We start from the raw sequence: 12,261 nt of genomic DNA on the forward strand, positions 1-12,261 counted from the left end.
AAAAAACTAAATGGATTAAATTAAAGTAAAAGCTACATAGTAATTGTAACAATGAATAAAAAAATAAAAATAAAAAAAAAAACAGAAGAAAAACATTAAGAAATTTGCACCAATTTTATGTTGAATTACAATTGATTTGAACTTTACTATTATTGACTATTATAACTATTAAACAATATACTCTATTATTATTATAAACAAGGGTAATGGTGTCTGTAGTTTATACATGTGTAGCATAATATCGCATCCCTGCTTTGCTCTTGATTTTGTTCTCTGTCCGCTTTTCGCTGTATCCTATTGCTTAATGAATCGTTCAATATTTCTAAATATATATTTCAAATTTTAACTGTAAACTATTCCACGCCTCATAAGCTGATATGTTAAAAGCACCGTTTTTGCGCACACGGCTCTAAGGGGCTACCTAGAAACAATTATTTTAAAACGTGCGCACTTGCCTGACTGCCTATACGTGTCAGTGCGCCTGTTATGTTGCCCCTTTGCGTCGGCCGCTCAAAAACGGTCCTTTTCGAAAGCAAAAAGTTCTAAAAATATGGTGTCTCCGGGAAAGTTGTTCAAAATTTAATGATGGTTCTAGATAGATGAGAATTGATAAAGTTTGGACGACTATCAATTGCTCCTTCCACAGGTAAAACAGTTTCTTTTCTCCATACATTTTGACGATTTTTCCCATAAAAACTTCAAGCAATTAGCGGGAGGGGTTCTCGTGGACAGAAGGAGCTCAAATAGTTATGAATTTATCCTATAGTGATGGGTCAATCTTCGATTTCAGCCCCGAGAAAGCCCGAATCTGGACCACCCTAATGAGGAGGAAGCTCATTTATGATCGACGGCCTCTACTGTATTTGTTGACGTTTAATTTTACCTCTTCTCTCTTTGCTGGCCTTTCTCCTTTCTCTCGGTTTGCGCTTGTGTTGATGGCATGATGCGCATACATGAAAACATACGGTAAAAAGACCGTTACTTTTGTTCGATGGATTAAAGATCTTTTGCGATAAAGACAGGTTGAATTTTGTGTTGTTTTTGGAATGGATTTTTTGCCTTCCTGAGGAAAAGCTTTTAAATCACTCGAAAAATAAACTTCTTAATACGAGCTCCTAGACCCACCTTCACGTATACATAACGAACCAAAAACTGAACTAATGTTTGTGTGTGTATTTGTATTTGTATTTTATTTTTCAACAATATACCGAAGGTAAAACCTTTTTTGTATACATTGACTTAAATGATAAGGACCTTATGTTTCATTAAAACTAAAAACTAAATTAAAAACTAAAACGAAATAAGCTAAAGATATAAAAATGTCGATAATACGACAAATTACTTGTTTAAGTAGAATTCAGTAATAAATTTAAGACTGATTATCAGCTGTGTATGTAGTTATAAAAGAGTGTGTAATACAAGGCATTGCTTAATCAAAACCAAAACAAAACTCAAATTGAATTTTTTAAATGCTCTTTACACCTACGCTTGAATTCACTAAATAAAGTTATAGATTTTAAGTTATGCGGCAAATCATTCCACAAACGTGCGCCTCGAACTGCGAATGAATTTCCCATAAAGTTAGTGTGATGAACTGGTATTATATTATTATTTGTGCGATTTGAACGACTGAAAACTAAACTTTCGAAAAGATATTGCGGCTCTTTGAAATTTATAAGTTTGAATAAAAATAACAACAATTGAAACTGATAGAACTTGCTCAAAGACAAATCAAAAATTGACCTTTGAAATTGTGAAACATGATCGAATCTCCTTAAATTGTAGATGAAACGGATACAACTATTGAAGCAAACTTGTAGGTGTCTTTCAGTGTCAACATTCATTTTAGAAAATATAACATTGCCGTAAATGAAATGAGGCATTAATAGTGTGTGTACTAGCTTTATTTTAGTGTCAATTGATAATGTGTGTCTATGGCAATTTAGAGTTCGAAGAGTTGAATAGACCTTTTTCTTTATTAGAGATACATGATCCTCCCATGTAAGATGTTTGTTCATTTTAATACCTAAGTTCAAGCATTCATCAACTATTTCTACATTTTCATTGTCGATTTGAATAGGAGGTAAGTGAGGAAGAACTGTATTCTGACGGGAAAAAAATTATTGCTTTTGTTTTTGAAGTATTTAAAACAAGTCCATTATCCTTACAGTAACGAGAAATAGCAGATAAATCAGAGTTTATTAGAGATATTTTGTTAGGAAGCTGATCAACTGGGCAAGAAAGGTAAATCTGTGTATCATCGGCAAAAGATTGTTTATTACAATGAGTTATTAAACTAGGCAAATCGTGTGTGTGTGTGTTTTGATGGGTATGCGTGCACCGAAAAATTCTCACTCAATTATCTCAACAATGTCTGATCCGATTATAATCGTTTTGGTCTCATTCGATCCGTCTTTGGGTCCCATAAATCCCTATTGACAATTATAAAGTTTGGTAAAGTACATTAAAAGTTATGTTTAAAAACGTTACTTAATCCACCCTTAGGTGGTTGGCGCCTTCCTCACATTTAAAGGGTGCTAACCAAAATGCAAAAAGTGCGTTGATATCACTTAAGTGCTTATAACTTTTGATAGGTTTTTCAGATCTTCAAAGTTTTGGACGCGTTAGAGAGACAGCATTTTCATCTAAATATCTGAGATCCGGCCTCGAAAAAGTGCGTAAATAACACTTAAGTGCTTATAACTTTTGATAGGGTTGTCAGATCTTCGATGTTTTGGACGCATTGGAAAGCTCTTTTGAATACCTACCCAACGATAGGTTGCACGAGAGATCCGGACAACGTTTTCATCAACATATCTGAGATCCGGCCTCCAAAAAGCGTATAAATAACACTTAAGTGCTTATAACTTTTGATAGATTTGTCAGATCTTCAATGTCTTGGACGCGTTGGAAAGGTCTTTTGAAAATGTATAGCATGACGGGGTTTCTTACAAAAACCACCCTTTTTACAATCTTCCGGACTTTTGTTAAATTTGTTTTTTTAGCATAACTTTTAAAGTACTTAACTAAACTGCATAATTTTAATAGCGACTTATGGGACCCCAAGACGGATCGAATGACGCCAAAACGGACGAAATCGGTTCAGCCAATGTCGAGATAATCGAGTGACAATTTTTTGATCAACATCCCACCACACACACAGACATTTGCTCAGAATTTGATTCTGAGTCGATAGGTATACATGAAGGTGGGTCCAGGAGGTCTAATTGAGAAGTTCATTTTTCGAATGATTTTATAGCCTTTCCTCAGTAACGTGAGGAAGGCAAAAACAATTTAGAAGAAAGTCCGGAACATCGTAAAAAGGGTGATTGTCGTGAGAAACTCGTTCTGAAAAAATCATAATTTTTCAATATCCCCCCCCCCCCATCTCCCGAGCAAAAGCAGTTTTTATTTTTTAAGCATTGTTTCCGATTTGCCCAAGGATTTTCCCCATATCCCGTTGACTTAGAATGCTCATATTTGGTCCAGATGTTAGTTATAAATGTCAGATCGATGTGGGAAGGGTATGCTATGCTCGTGGGATCGCTCTTATAATTTTGGGCGGCGCCTCCTCACTGATTTAAATACTTTACGTAGAAGACACTTTTTTGAATACTTTGTTGCTTGTTTACATTTTGAACATGTAATTTGTTACTCTAAACGTTTATTAAAGATGATTAAACAAGAGTTATAAAAAAAAGTTCAAACTTTTTAACGAACAAAAAAGCGCAACATTTAAACCGACGACGTCGTTTAAACTCTGAACAAAAAGCAGCTTGCGAAATTATTGGTCACTATAAGCACAGACAACAGACGTTTGGGCTCGATTCATCCCTTGTGTAAATCATTGCTATAGTTTTTTTAGTTGTGGCAATCCGTTTGTGGCGCTGCAGTCGCTTTGTTTAGCCCCGACGGATTGCCGATTGTGTTCCTTGTCAGCATGATTCGCAAAATGACCTCTATGACGGGGCTACGCTTCTTGAACCTGGTGCCACTCATGGAAGAGGATGGGAAGGGGAAGGTGTGGGGGTGTTTGAGGATCGCTTGCACTGGAAATCCGATTGGGGAAACTGACGCGCCGGGGAGAACATTCAAGATTTAGGCCTTTGGTATGGCGATTAGGGTTCGCCGGAAGTGGCGGCACTTGAAGGTGGGGTAGGTTTCGAGGGCGTTGAACAGGTTGGTGTCTTGGAGGTGAGGGTTGAAGTGATCGTGGTAGCTGGTTTGTCGGTTCCGGAGATAATCTTCGGAATGCGGTCGTTTGGGGTCAAAACGTTTACGGGGTTGGCCGTGATAATAGCTCTTGCTGACGGCGCCGATGGCTTCCAGACTTTATCGGAACCAGTTCCGGATTGTTTCGTTTCTGGTTCCGGATCTTTTCTCCTCCAAGAAACGCTTGCCCATCCTCCCGATTTCCACCGGGTCTCCTCCTCCTTTTTGCTCTCCTCTGTTGGTTTTGTTTATAAACACAACCAGCAAGAATTTGACAGCCTCAAGCGCGGTCTTGGTTGCTGTGTTTATAAAAGCATCAAACTAGACTATTTTTTTGATATCGATAATTACATGAAAAAAAACATCTATGTGCTCGTAAATCGTGTTAATTAACAATTAAAGTTTAACATAATCTTAACCTGTTTACATTTTTTTCGAAAAATTGAAATAATATATTTTTTGAATATTTCTGGGTGATGCATTTTCAAACACACCTTCTCAGAAAACCATCATGGCTGCTTTAGAGAGTGGCAATAGGCTAACAGATGGCGCTAGTAGATTAGCAGGATGCGGCTGCCATGTTTTTACACACGAATTTCAAATTATTTTGTTCTAGCCGCTACGTCTGTTGTCTGTGCTATAAGTATACCTTTATTACAGCTTGTTTTTCCTAGGCTTTTGCTTACTTTTGCTATAAAATTCTAGCATAAAAATACAATATTTTTAGTGTTAGAGTATTTTTTTTTTGTGTGTTTTATTTCCACGAAATGTTTTTTTAAAGCTTACCCGCATAATCAAAAACCATCGGGGGAATAGTCCAAACTATATTACTACTAAAAGCCCGCATAAACGAGAACCTTAAAAAAACTTTGTGTTAAATGGTTTTCTCACCATTTCAGAGATCGTAACCACTATTTGAAAAATGGTAGCAAAACCTTAAAAATACCATATCGGAAATGGTACCCTACCATTTATCATAAAGTTCGACCATCTGAATTGAGGGTGGTTAGCAACGGTAACCTTAAAAATCCTCGAACAACGTTTCGTCAAATTACCATTTGTGTAATGGTAAAAATAAAGTTTTTTTTTTCGCGAAAAAGCGACCTTTTTCTCTCGGTTTTTACTGTTTGAGAAATGGTTTTTAAATAGTATTTTAAGGTTTTTCTTACAATTTTTAACCTTGCGTCTACTTTTTTAGAAAGGGTTTGTAAATAGTTTTTTAGGGTTTTTCTTGCTATTTTTACCTAGCGCTACTATTTTGGAAATAGTTTTCATATGGTTATTTAAGGTTTATCCTACATTTTTTCCCAGTTTCACTATTTGAGAAATAGTTTTCAAATGGTGAATTAAAGTTTATCATACAAATTTACTACTTTTTGAGAAATAGTTTTGAAATGGTTTTTAAAAGTTTTTCTTACTTTTTTTTACCTTTTACAGAATTGTTCACTTTTTGACGGATGATTCACAACAATAATATTTGAACTTTAGCGGCGATATCGATTCTGTTTAGTTGATCATACTGCCAAAATCGTCCTAACCTGAAAAAGTAAGAAGAAAAATCACAAAGTATCAAGTTGAATATAATATTCAAATATCATAAGTACTTATCTGATTATTCAGATTGATTGATGCCAATCGTTTGTTCGTTTGGTCGCATCCTCGGCGGAACAATATTGTCGGCCGGCTGAGGGCAAAATCTCTTTTGATTACCGATCGATTTCTCCAGCACCAGCTGTTCCGTTTCTATCAAGTTCTCCACGGCGCTGAAATGATCAACAAGAAAATATAAACAAAGTATTTGGTAAATCAAATGATTTGTTTGAAAATTATACCTACGCACAAAACGTAAACAACAACCAGCCGCACAAATGTTTCACATCAGACTGTTTTTGCCTGCGCAGTGCGCAGTGCGCTTGCCTGCGAAAGAGCAGGTAACGGAGCGTAGCGAGAGAAGAGAAAAGAGAGAGCGCGCAAGGCAAATTTAATTTTGCATTGAATCCAAAATGTTGTTAACTACTAAATTGATTTAGAAGAACATATTGCCTAAAGAATTGAAATTAATAAACAATAATTTAAGACATGAGATTCTGCAATCTGCATTCAAAGGAAGGCGAGCCCTTGCGTTTGTGAAAATTGCGCTTCCTTTGATGGTTGGCGTAAATTATGCGAAACCAAGAATAACGGGGTTCTGAAACTCAATTTCATAGAAGTAAACGCCCTATTTGTGTAAAATATCACACTACACCTCCACATCATCGATTCCGTTGATGCTAGAGAACCGAACCGTAATTCCGCTGGTCAATCTAACCGATCTGACACTTTGCAATCAGCAGCTCTAAGAAGGGGTGCCTTTGCGAATATCGTCTTTCGATGGCAGAGAGCAGTCCAAACGAACATTTCGTCATTTGGGGCGAATCGGGACCCAGCGCTGCCATAGTGATACAATCACTTGCGAAAACACCGCTGTTATTCAACCAACGCGAGTCCAAGGCGAAACAGCTGATCCTGCGACTTAATCTCGCCGGCTTCTTTTCATCCACCTCGTTCTCTTCACTACGGCGACAGGAAGTCCTTCTGGAACATTCAAATCGTCATCATCCTTACCTTTGTAGTCTTCCACTTGGATGATTGCGTACAGATCGAGGCAGAAAAAGTCCTCATGTCGGTGATCTGCAGCAGAACAAGACGCGAAACTCACTGCGCACCGCCATAGTCCTTCTTGTTGAACTTGTCAATATCCTGCTCCTTCAAGTTCATTATGTTCAACCGAAGCGAGGAAATCTCCATCTGCAGACTCTTGTACGTGTTCTTTTCCAAGTACTCATCCACCAACGGTCGCGACGTCCGCAACGTCCGCCCGCGAGGGCCCCAAAATTGCGTTGATCAAATCCACACAGAATCGAAACCACTCCTCGACGTCACCCACCAACCGCTCAAAGATGGCCATAATCGTCTTCACGTTGCCCTCGCCAAGATCGCCGCAAGCCAACATTTCCGCCAGCACTTTCTTCAAGTTCTCCCGACCAACCTCGTCACCCAGATCGTACGACGCCACAATCTCCAGCAGCACCTGCATCATCGACTGGAAGTACATCTTCTGCAGCTTGTCCGTCGTCATCGACGGATCGTACGCCAGCTGCCGGATGCAGTTGCACAGCGTCGGCGTGTCCGCAAAGCTGCAACAGAGCAACGTTATTGTAACAGTTTAGATAGATTCCCTGAAAAACTCACGTCTTGATGGAACATTTCTGCTAGAAAACTATAATAATATCCAGCTCTGTAAGAACTCTGCTAGAGTCCTGCTAGAACGTCATGACTGGGCAAAACTTCGAGACACTTTGATTTTGAGGCAAAATTGAAATAACTTTTTTTTGCGCGTGTGTTGAGTTTGACGTCTAGATCTGTCACACACGGGGCATCGCATGTTTACGTCCCAAAGGGATCAAAACAAAGCAAATGCCTTCTCGAAGGTACGGCCAACGTTGATCGTTCCGGCCGGAATACCGTTCGGAATCGCCCCGCCACTGATGCCCGTAAGTAAGTTTCTACAGTTTTGTTGTTGATGTGCCACTAAATTTGTTTTTTATTTTGCAGTCGTTGATCTCCGCCGGAATGCCATCGATGCATCAGCCTCCGCTAGGGTGAGATGGCCGCAGGGGTGACTTCCGGGGATCTAAGCCGACGCTTATTTCACGGCCATATAACAATCACCGCCACCATAATAACCGACGCCGGGAAGACCACCGGTTGTGGGCCGAGGTGCATCATTACCGTATTTATCGGGAACATCAGCAATAAGGCTCTCGATCCGATGACCTAGGAGATCTTGGCGTCTTGAAGGACCTTGATCAACCGGAAGCACGTGTCCAAGTTCAAGAACGCCAAGAACAAGACCCTGCATGACGACCATAAATAATCGGACAGGAAACGCAAAGTTCGGTGACGACAAAGCGTTGGACTTGATTGCGCGAATTCTAGATGAGTATCGGAACGACCTGACGGGTACCGGCGACGATCTCGACGGCGTTGGAAGCAGTGGCAAATCTGGAAAAACGCAATTCCCGCTGGAATGCCACCAATGAATCAGCTTTTTTCCGGGGGAATTGGGGGCCGGGATTCCTTCCGGGGATCTGGATCGGCGGTCGGTTCGCGGCCACTGATCTACAACAACAACAACAAAATCACCGTCACCGAGTAAGTTTTGAAGAATATTCAGACAATTTAGAGTAATTGTAACGAAGATTCTCCCTTCAGTGGTGCCGGTGTTGTCCGGCTGCCGCACGACAAGTAAATCGACGGCAAGAAGCTGGTCGCGAAGGTGGATGCCAAGACGAGGTCCTGCTCGATGACCACAAGGAGGAGGATCAATTGGTGCCTCAGACGGACCGGAAACGAAATGTTCGGTGACGACGAAGTGTTGGACTTGATTTCGCGCATTCTAGACGACCTGCGGGTTGCGGCGACGGCGGCAGTGGCAGAGGACGTGGTAAATCCTGAAAAATGAAACGGAACCTACAGACACAGGAGGAAGCACAAAAGTTTCGAGACGCACGCGCTCCTGCAAGGTGTTGCCCAAGGCGAATTCTAAGATCATTCTCCAGCCCCACCCCCATCGTAGTCATCTTTTATTATAGAATTGTAAAAAACATAAGTCATACAAAAAAAAAATAAAGAAAAAAACTTCGATACCTGATTTCTGTCGGAGGTTAGCTTCAACTCGATTGCGACGCACTTTAGCAAGTCCGTATTCTAGTTCAGCACGTTTCGCGCAATTGCTGGGATTTCGCGCAATTGCTGGGGATGTTAAGGACGCCTGGCTGCAGCAGGTTCGTCAACCGGAGTTCCATGTTAAGCTCGAACTCGAGCAGAAAGTGTGCCAAGTTTGGAGTCGCTTGCTGTGTCAGGGAATCCACCAGCAACGCCACAATCGCCTCCTTGATCCCCAACTCCACACTCCATCGCCACCAAGCTCCAGCTCAGCACTCCACGAATTCCTGTCGGATCTAGTTCGTAATCCGCTCTGCCTGCGTAAACAGTTCATAGATCTGTTGGTTCACTTCTGGCTGTCGCATGATCGTGGATCCGAATCGCGACCAGCGCGTTCTCCAGCAGCCACGAGCTTTATGTGACAAATCGCGTTCAGTTGAGCATGTGGTCGGCCTTGCCGGAGCGTGATTCAGCCTAAGCAGCAGCTTGTTTGCGCCGGCAAGCAGGATCGAGCGGTTGAAGGTGAAGTGCACGTTGTAGAAGTCTTCCTAAGTTTCGAGTATTTGCAGTGCGTACGGGAAGTGGCCTCCAGGTTCTTCCGGCCTGGGAAGGGCGTGTAGCTGTCGAACGGGGTAGACGACTCGTCGATGATGTGCAGGAGGAGACGTAGAAAGTCGGACTTGGTGTTGACCTGGAGTAGAATGTGGAATCCGGGCGGAAGTATTCTTCGCGGGCAATGGTCGGTGAAGGGAAGTCTGATAGGGAGGGGATACAGTTCCGGAAGAAGGCGTATAGCAGTTGAAAAAACCTTTTGGCGATTTTCCACTTCTCGGCGGGGTTTTGTAGCTGCGATTGTAGAAGCACAGGAAGACGGAGTTGCTGCTGAAGGTTGCGTACGGGTGGAGGCCGGGTTTACGTGGACCGACGCCGATGCCCTTCGAGATGACCGCACAGTGTGTAGAGCAGATCCCACATGCCGAGAACCAGCGGGTACCGTTTTGTAGCGGCTTTCGATCCCTTAAGCGGCAAACGTTTGGACGAGTCGGCATTTAGGATGATCGGGACGTGGAGTGATGGCAAGTTCAGGTGTTCGCAGAGGGCAACACGTGCCACTTCGTTTTAGGTGGCCACGGCAAGGATCACCGGTAGAACCGCTTGCAAACTTGCGATTTCCTGCGGGTTGATGTTCCTGCTCAATCACAACCGGCCAACCAGAAAAAAAGGTTTTTGTTTTGATGTTATTGGCTGACAGCTGCTGAGCGGTGCACGCTAAACCGAGTCGAACAAGGTGGGTACACGCAGAAAAATAAAGCATATTTGAATCAACAAAACGTTTTGTTGATTTGAAAATCAAGATTTTGTTGAATCAACACTACCCAGTCACGAAATATTCTAGCAGAGCTGGTTCTGCCAGAATCCTGCTAGATCGGTGGAACATTTCTGCTAGAATGTTGTAAGAATATCCAGCTCTGTGAGAACTCTGCTAGAATCCTGCTAGAACGTCGTGACTGGGTAAACGTCAAAGCAGCTTTTTCAAAACAACAAAAGACTTTTGTGAAATTGAGAAAATCAAGGTTTCCCAGTCATGAAATATTCTAGCAGAGCTGGTTCTGTCAGAATCCTGCTAGAACGGTGGAACATTTCTGCTAGAATGCTCTAAGAATATCCAGCTCTCTAAGAATTCTGCTGGAATCCTGCTAGAACGTCAAGACTGGGTTGTTTCAGCCTAGATTTCAACGCATTTTTTTGTTGATTATATTCAACAAAAATTTTGTTGATTCAAACCTCGTACAGGCTGATTCTACAAAACATTTGTCTGCGTTTATAAAAAAGATATACAAGTTCCAATACAAGTTCCAGATTGATTAAAGACCATTTCTGATCACTTTTTATCATATTCAAATGCAAAAAAAAATGACAAGACAACATTTTTTCGATGGATTAACTATGGTCCCCTTGGAAAAAAAAGAATTCGTTGAAAACAATCATTATAAAAAAAGTAAAATATTGAAATTTGCTCTTTGTTTTGTGACAAAAAAAAACTTTACAAATCGTAACTATTTTTTTATAATTATTATATGTTTTTATATGGTACTTGCGTATCGAGATGAACCATTTGAACTTTAAAATAATCTTATGATATACGATAACCATTTCAGAAAACATATTTAAATAGTTTTACAAAGTCGTCTCGAAAAAAAAACCACCATTTCAAACTTTAAAATAACTCTATTACTAATGGTAACCATTTGATAAATAGTCATGATGGTCCGCTAGTTGAACCATTTGAACATTAAAATTACCTTATGATTTAGGGTAACCATTTGAGAAAACATCTGCAAATAGTTTTTTAAAGTTATCAAGAAAATCGTTTACCATTACAAACATTAAAATAACTCTATTACGTATGGTGACCATTTGACAAATAGTCATCAAGGTCCGCCAAATAACATTATTACAAATGGTGACCATATCTCATAAGGTTTTTTAAAGTTCCACACTGCAATCGATATAGTTTTCGTTTATCCGGGAGAGATGTAGTTACCACATACTTAACCATTATCATATAGTTACGGCACTATACAAAACCATAACGAAACTGATCGTCAAATGATGACGTTTTTATTGAAGTAAATCTAATGATTCTAACTATTTTTGAACTATTTGGGGTACAATAACCTTACACTGAACAGTTCGGATTGTTAAGACAACGTGACTCAACGAAAAAATGTACAAGTCCAAATAGTTCAAACAATTTATCAACTTTATTGAGAACAATATAGCAAAATTCTACAGATTTTAGATTTTTATAGTCACCCAGTCACGACGTTCTAGCAGGATTCTAACAGAGTTCTTACAGAGCTGGTTATTCTTACAGCATTCTAGCAGAAATGTTCCACCGTTCTAGTAGGATTCTGACAGAACCAGCTCTGCTAGAATATTTCGTGACTGGGCAGAACCTGTAAGAACTAAAAACCTACTATAAATGCTATAGTAGAACACAATTGATGGCGGCCACATTTTTTTCGATAAGTTTGTATAATTCAAATAATTTGTCAACTTACATGAAGTAAAATTACTATACACCATACTATTTTGAATTAAAAATTTCTATAAGTCCAAATAGTTCAAACAATATTTCAACAGTATGGAGTACAATTACAGTTTGTTATATAATCCAACTATATGTTAAACGATTGGTACACAAATTTCAACTTTTATCAAGTAAATTGATCACAGTCGATTCCTCTGGATGATAGAGAACCTTCAACACCCCCACTTCTCCTCAGATTATCAGAAAACTCCCCAAAAGAAGAAAAATGTTACGAGGGCTCATGAAAT

General features: G+C 40.1%; 3 protein-coding genes across 4 annotated transcripts; 2 read left to right on the top strand and 1 right to left on the bottom strand.

The window, feature by feature from the left end:
* The first annotated feature begins 6,413 nt into the window (after window positions 1-6,413).
* Window positions 6,414-7,536, top strand: LOC119765194. The gene is made up of 2 exons (XM_038248588.1): window positions 6,414-7,186; window positions 7,269-7,536. The coding sequence occupies exons 1-2, from the start codon at window positions 6,971-6,973 to the stop codon at window positions 7,419-7,421; spliced, it is 369 nt and encodes a 122-aa protein (XP_038104516.1). The 5' UTR covers window positions 6,414-6,970; the 3' UTR covers window positions 7,422-7,536.
* A 59-nt stretch (window positions 7,537-7,595) lies between these two features.
* On the top strand, window positions 7,596-8,891 carry LOC119765556. 2 transcript variants are annotated; one of them, XM_038249667.1, is made up of 4 exons: window positions 7,596-7,749; window positions 7,807-8,201; window positions 8,290-8,406; window positions 8,467-8,891. In XM_038249667.1, exons 2-4 carry the CDS (start codon window positions 8,191-8,193, stop codon window positions 8,501-8,503), a joined length of 165 nt encoding a protein of 54 aa, XP_038105595.1. In that variant the 5' UTR covers window positions 7,596-7,749; window positions 7,807-8,190; the 3' UTR covers window positions 8,504-8,891. The 2 variants fall into 2 exon arrangements, with proteins under 2 accessions (XP_038105595.1, XP_038105594.1); XM_038249666.1 differs by having other exon boundaries at window positions 7,596-7,745.
* On the bottom strand, window positions 8,619-10,212 carry LOC6049896. Its single transcript, XM_038249665.1, has 3 exons — window positions 9,502-10,212; window positions 8,902-8,962; window positions 8,619-8,659 (listed from the first exon to the last, which is right to left on the bottom strand). The coding sequence occupies exons 1-3, from the start codon at window positions 9,966-9,968 to the stop codon at window positions 8,651-8,653; spliced, it is 537 nt and encodes a 178-aa protein (XP_038105593.1). The 5' UTR covers window positions 9,969-10,212; the 3' UTR covers window positions 8,619-8,650.
* Window positions 10,213-12,261: the final 2,049 nt, after the last annotated feature.

This window comes from Culex quinquefasciatus, chromosome 1 (genome assembly GCF_015732765.1).
Source record: "Culex quinquefasciatus strain JHB chromosome 1, VPISU_Cqui_1.0_pri_paternal, whole genome shotgun sequence".
Taxonomy (NCBI): domain Eukaryota; kingdom Metazoa; phylum Arthropoda; class Insecta; order Diptera; family Culicidae; genus Culex; species Culex quinquefasciatus.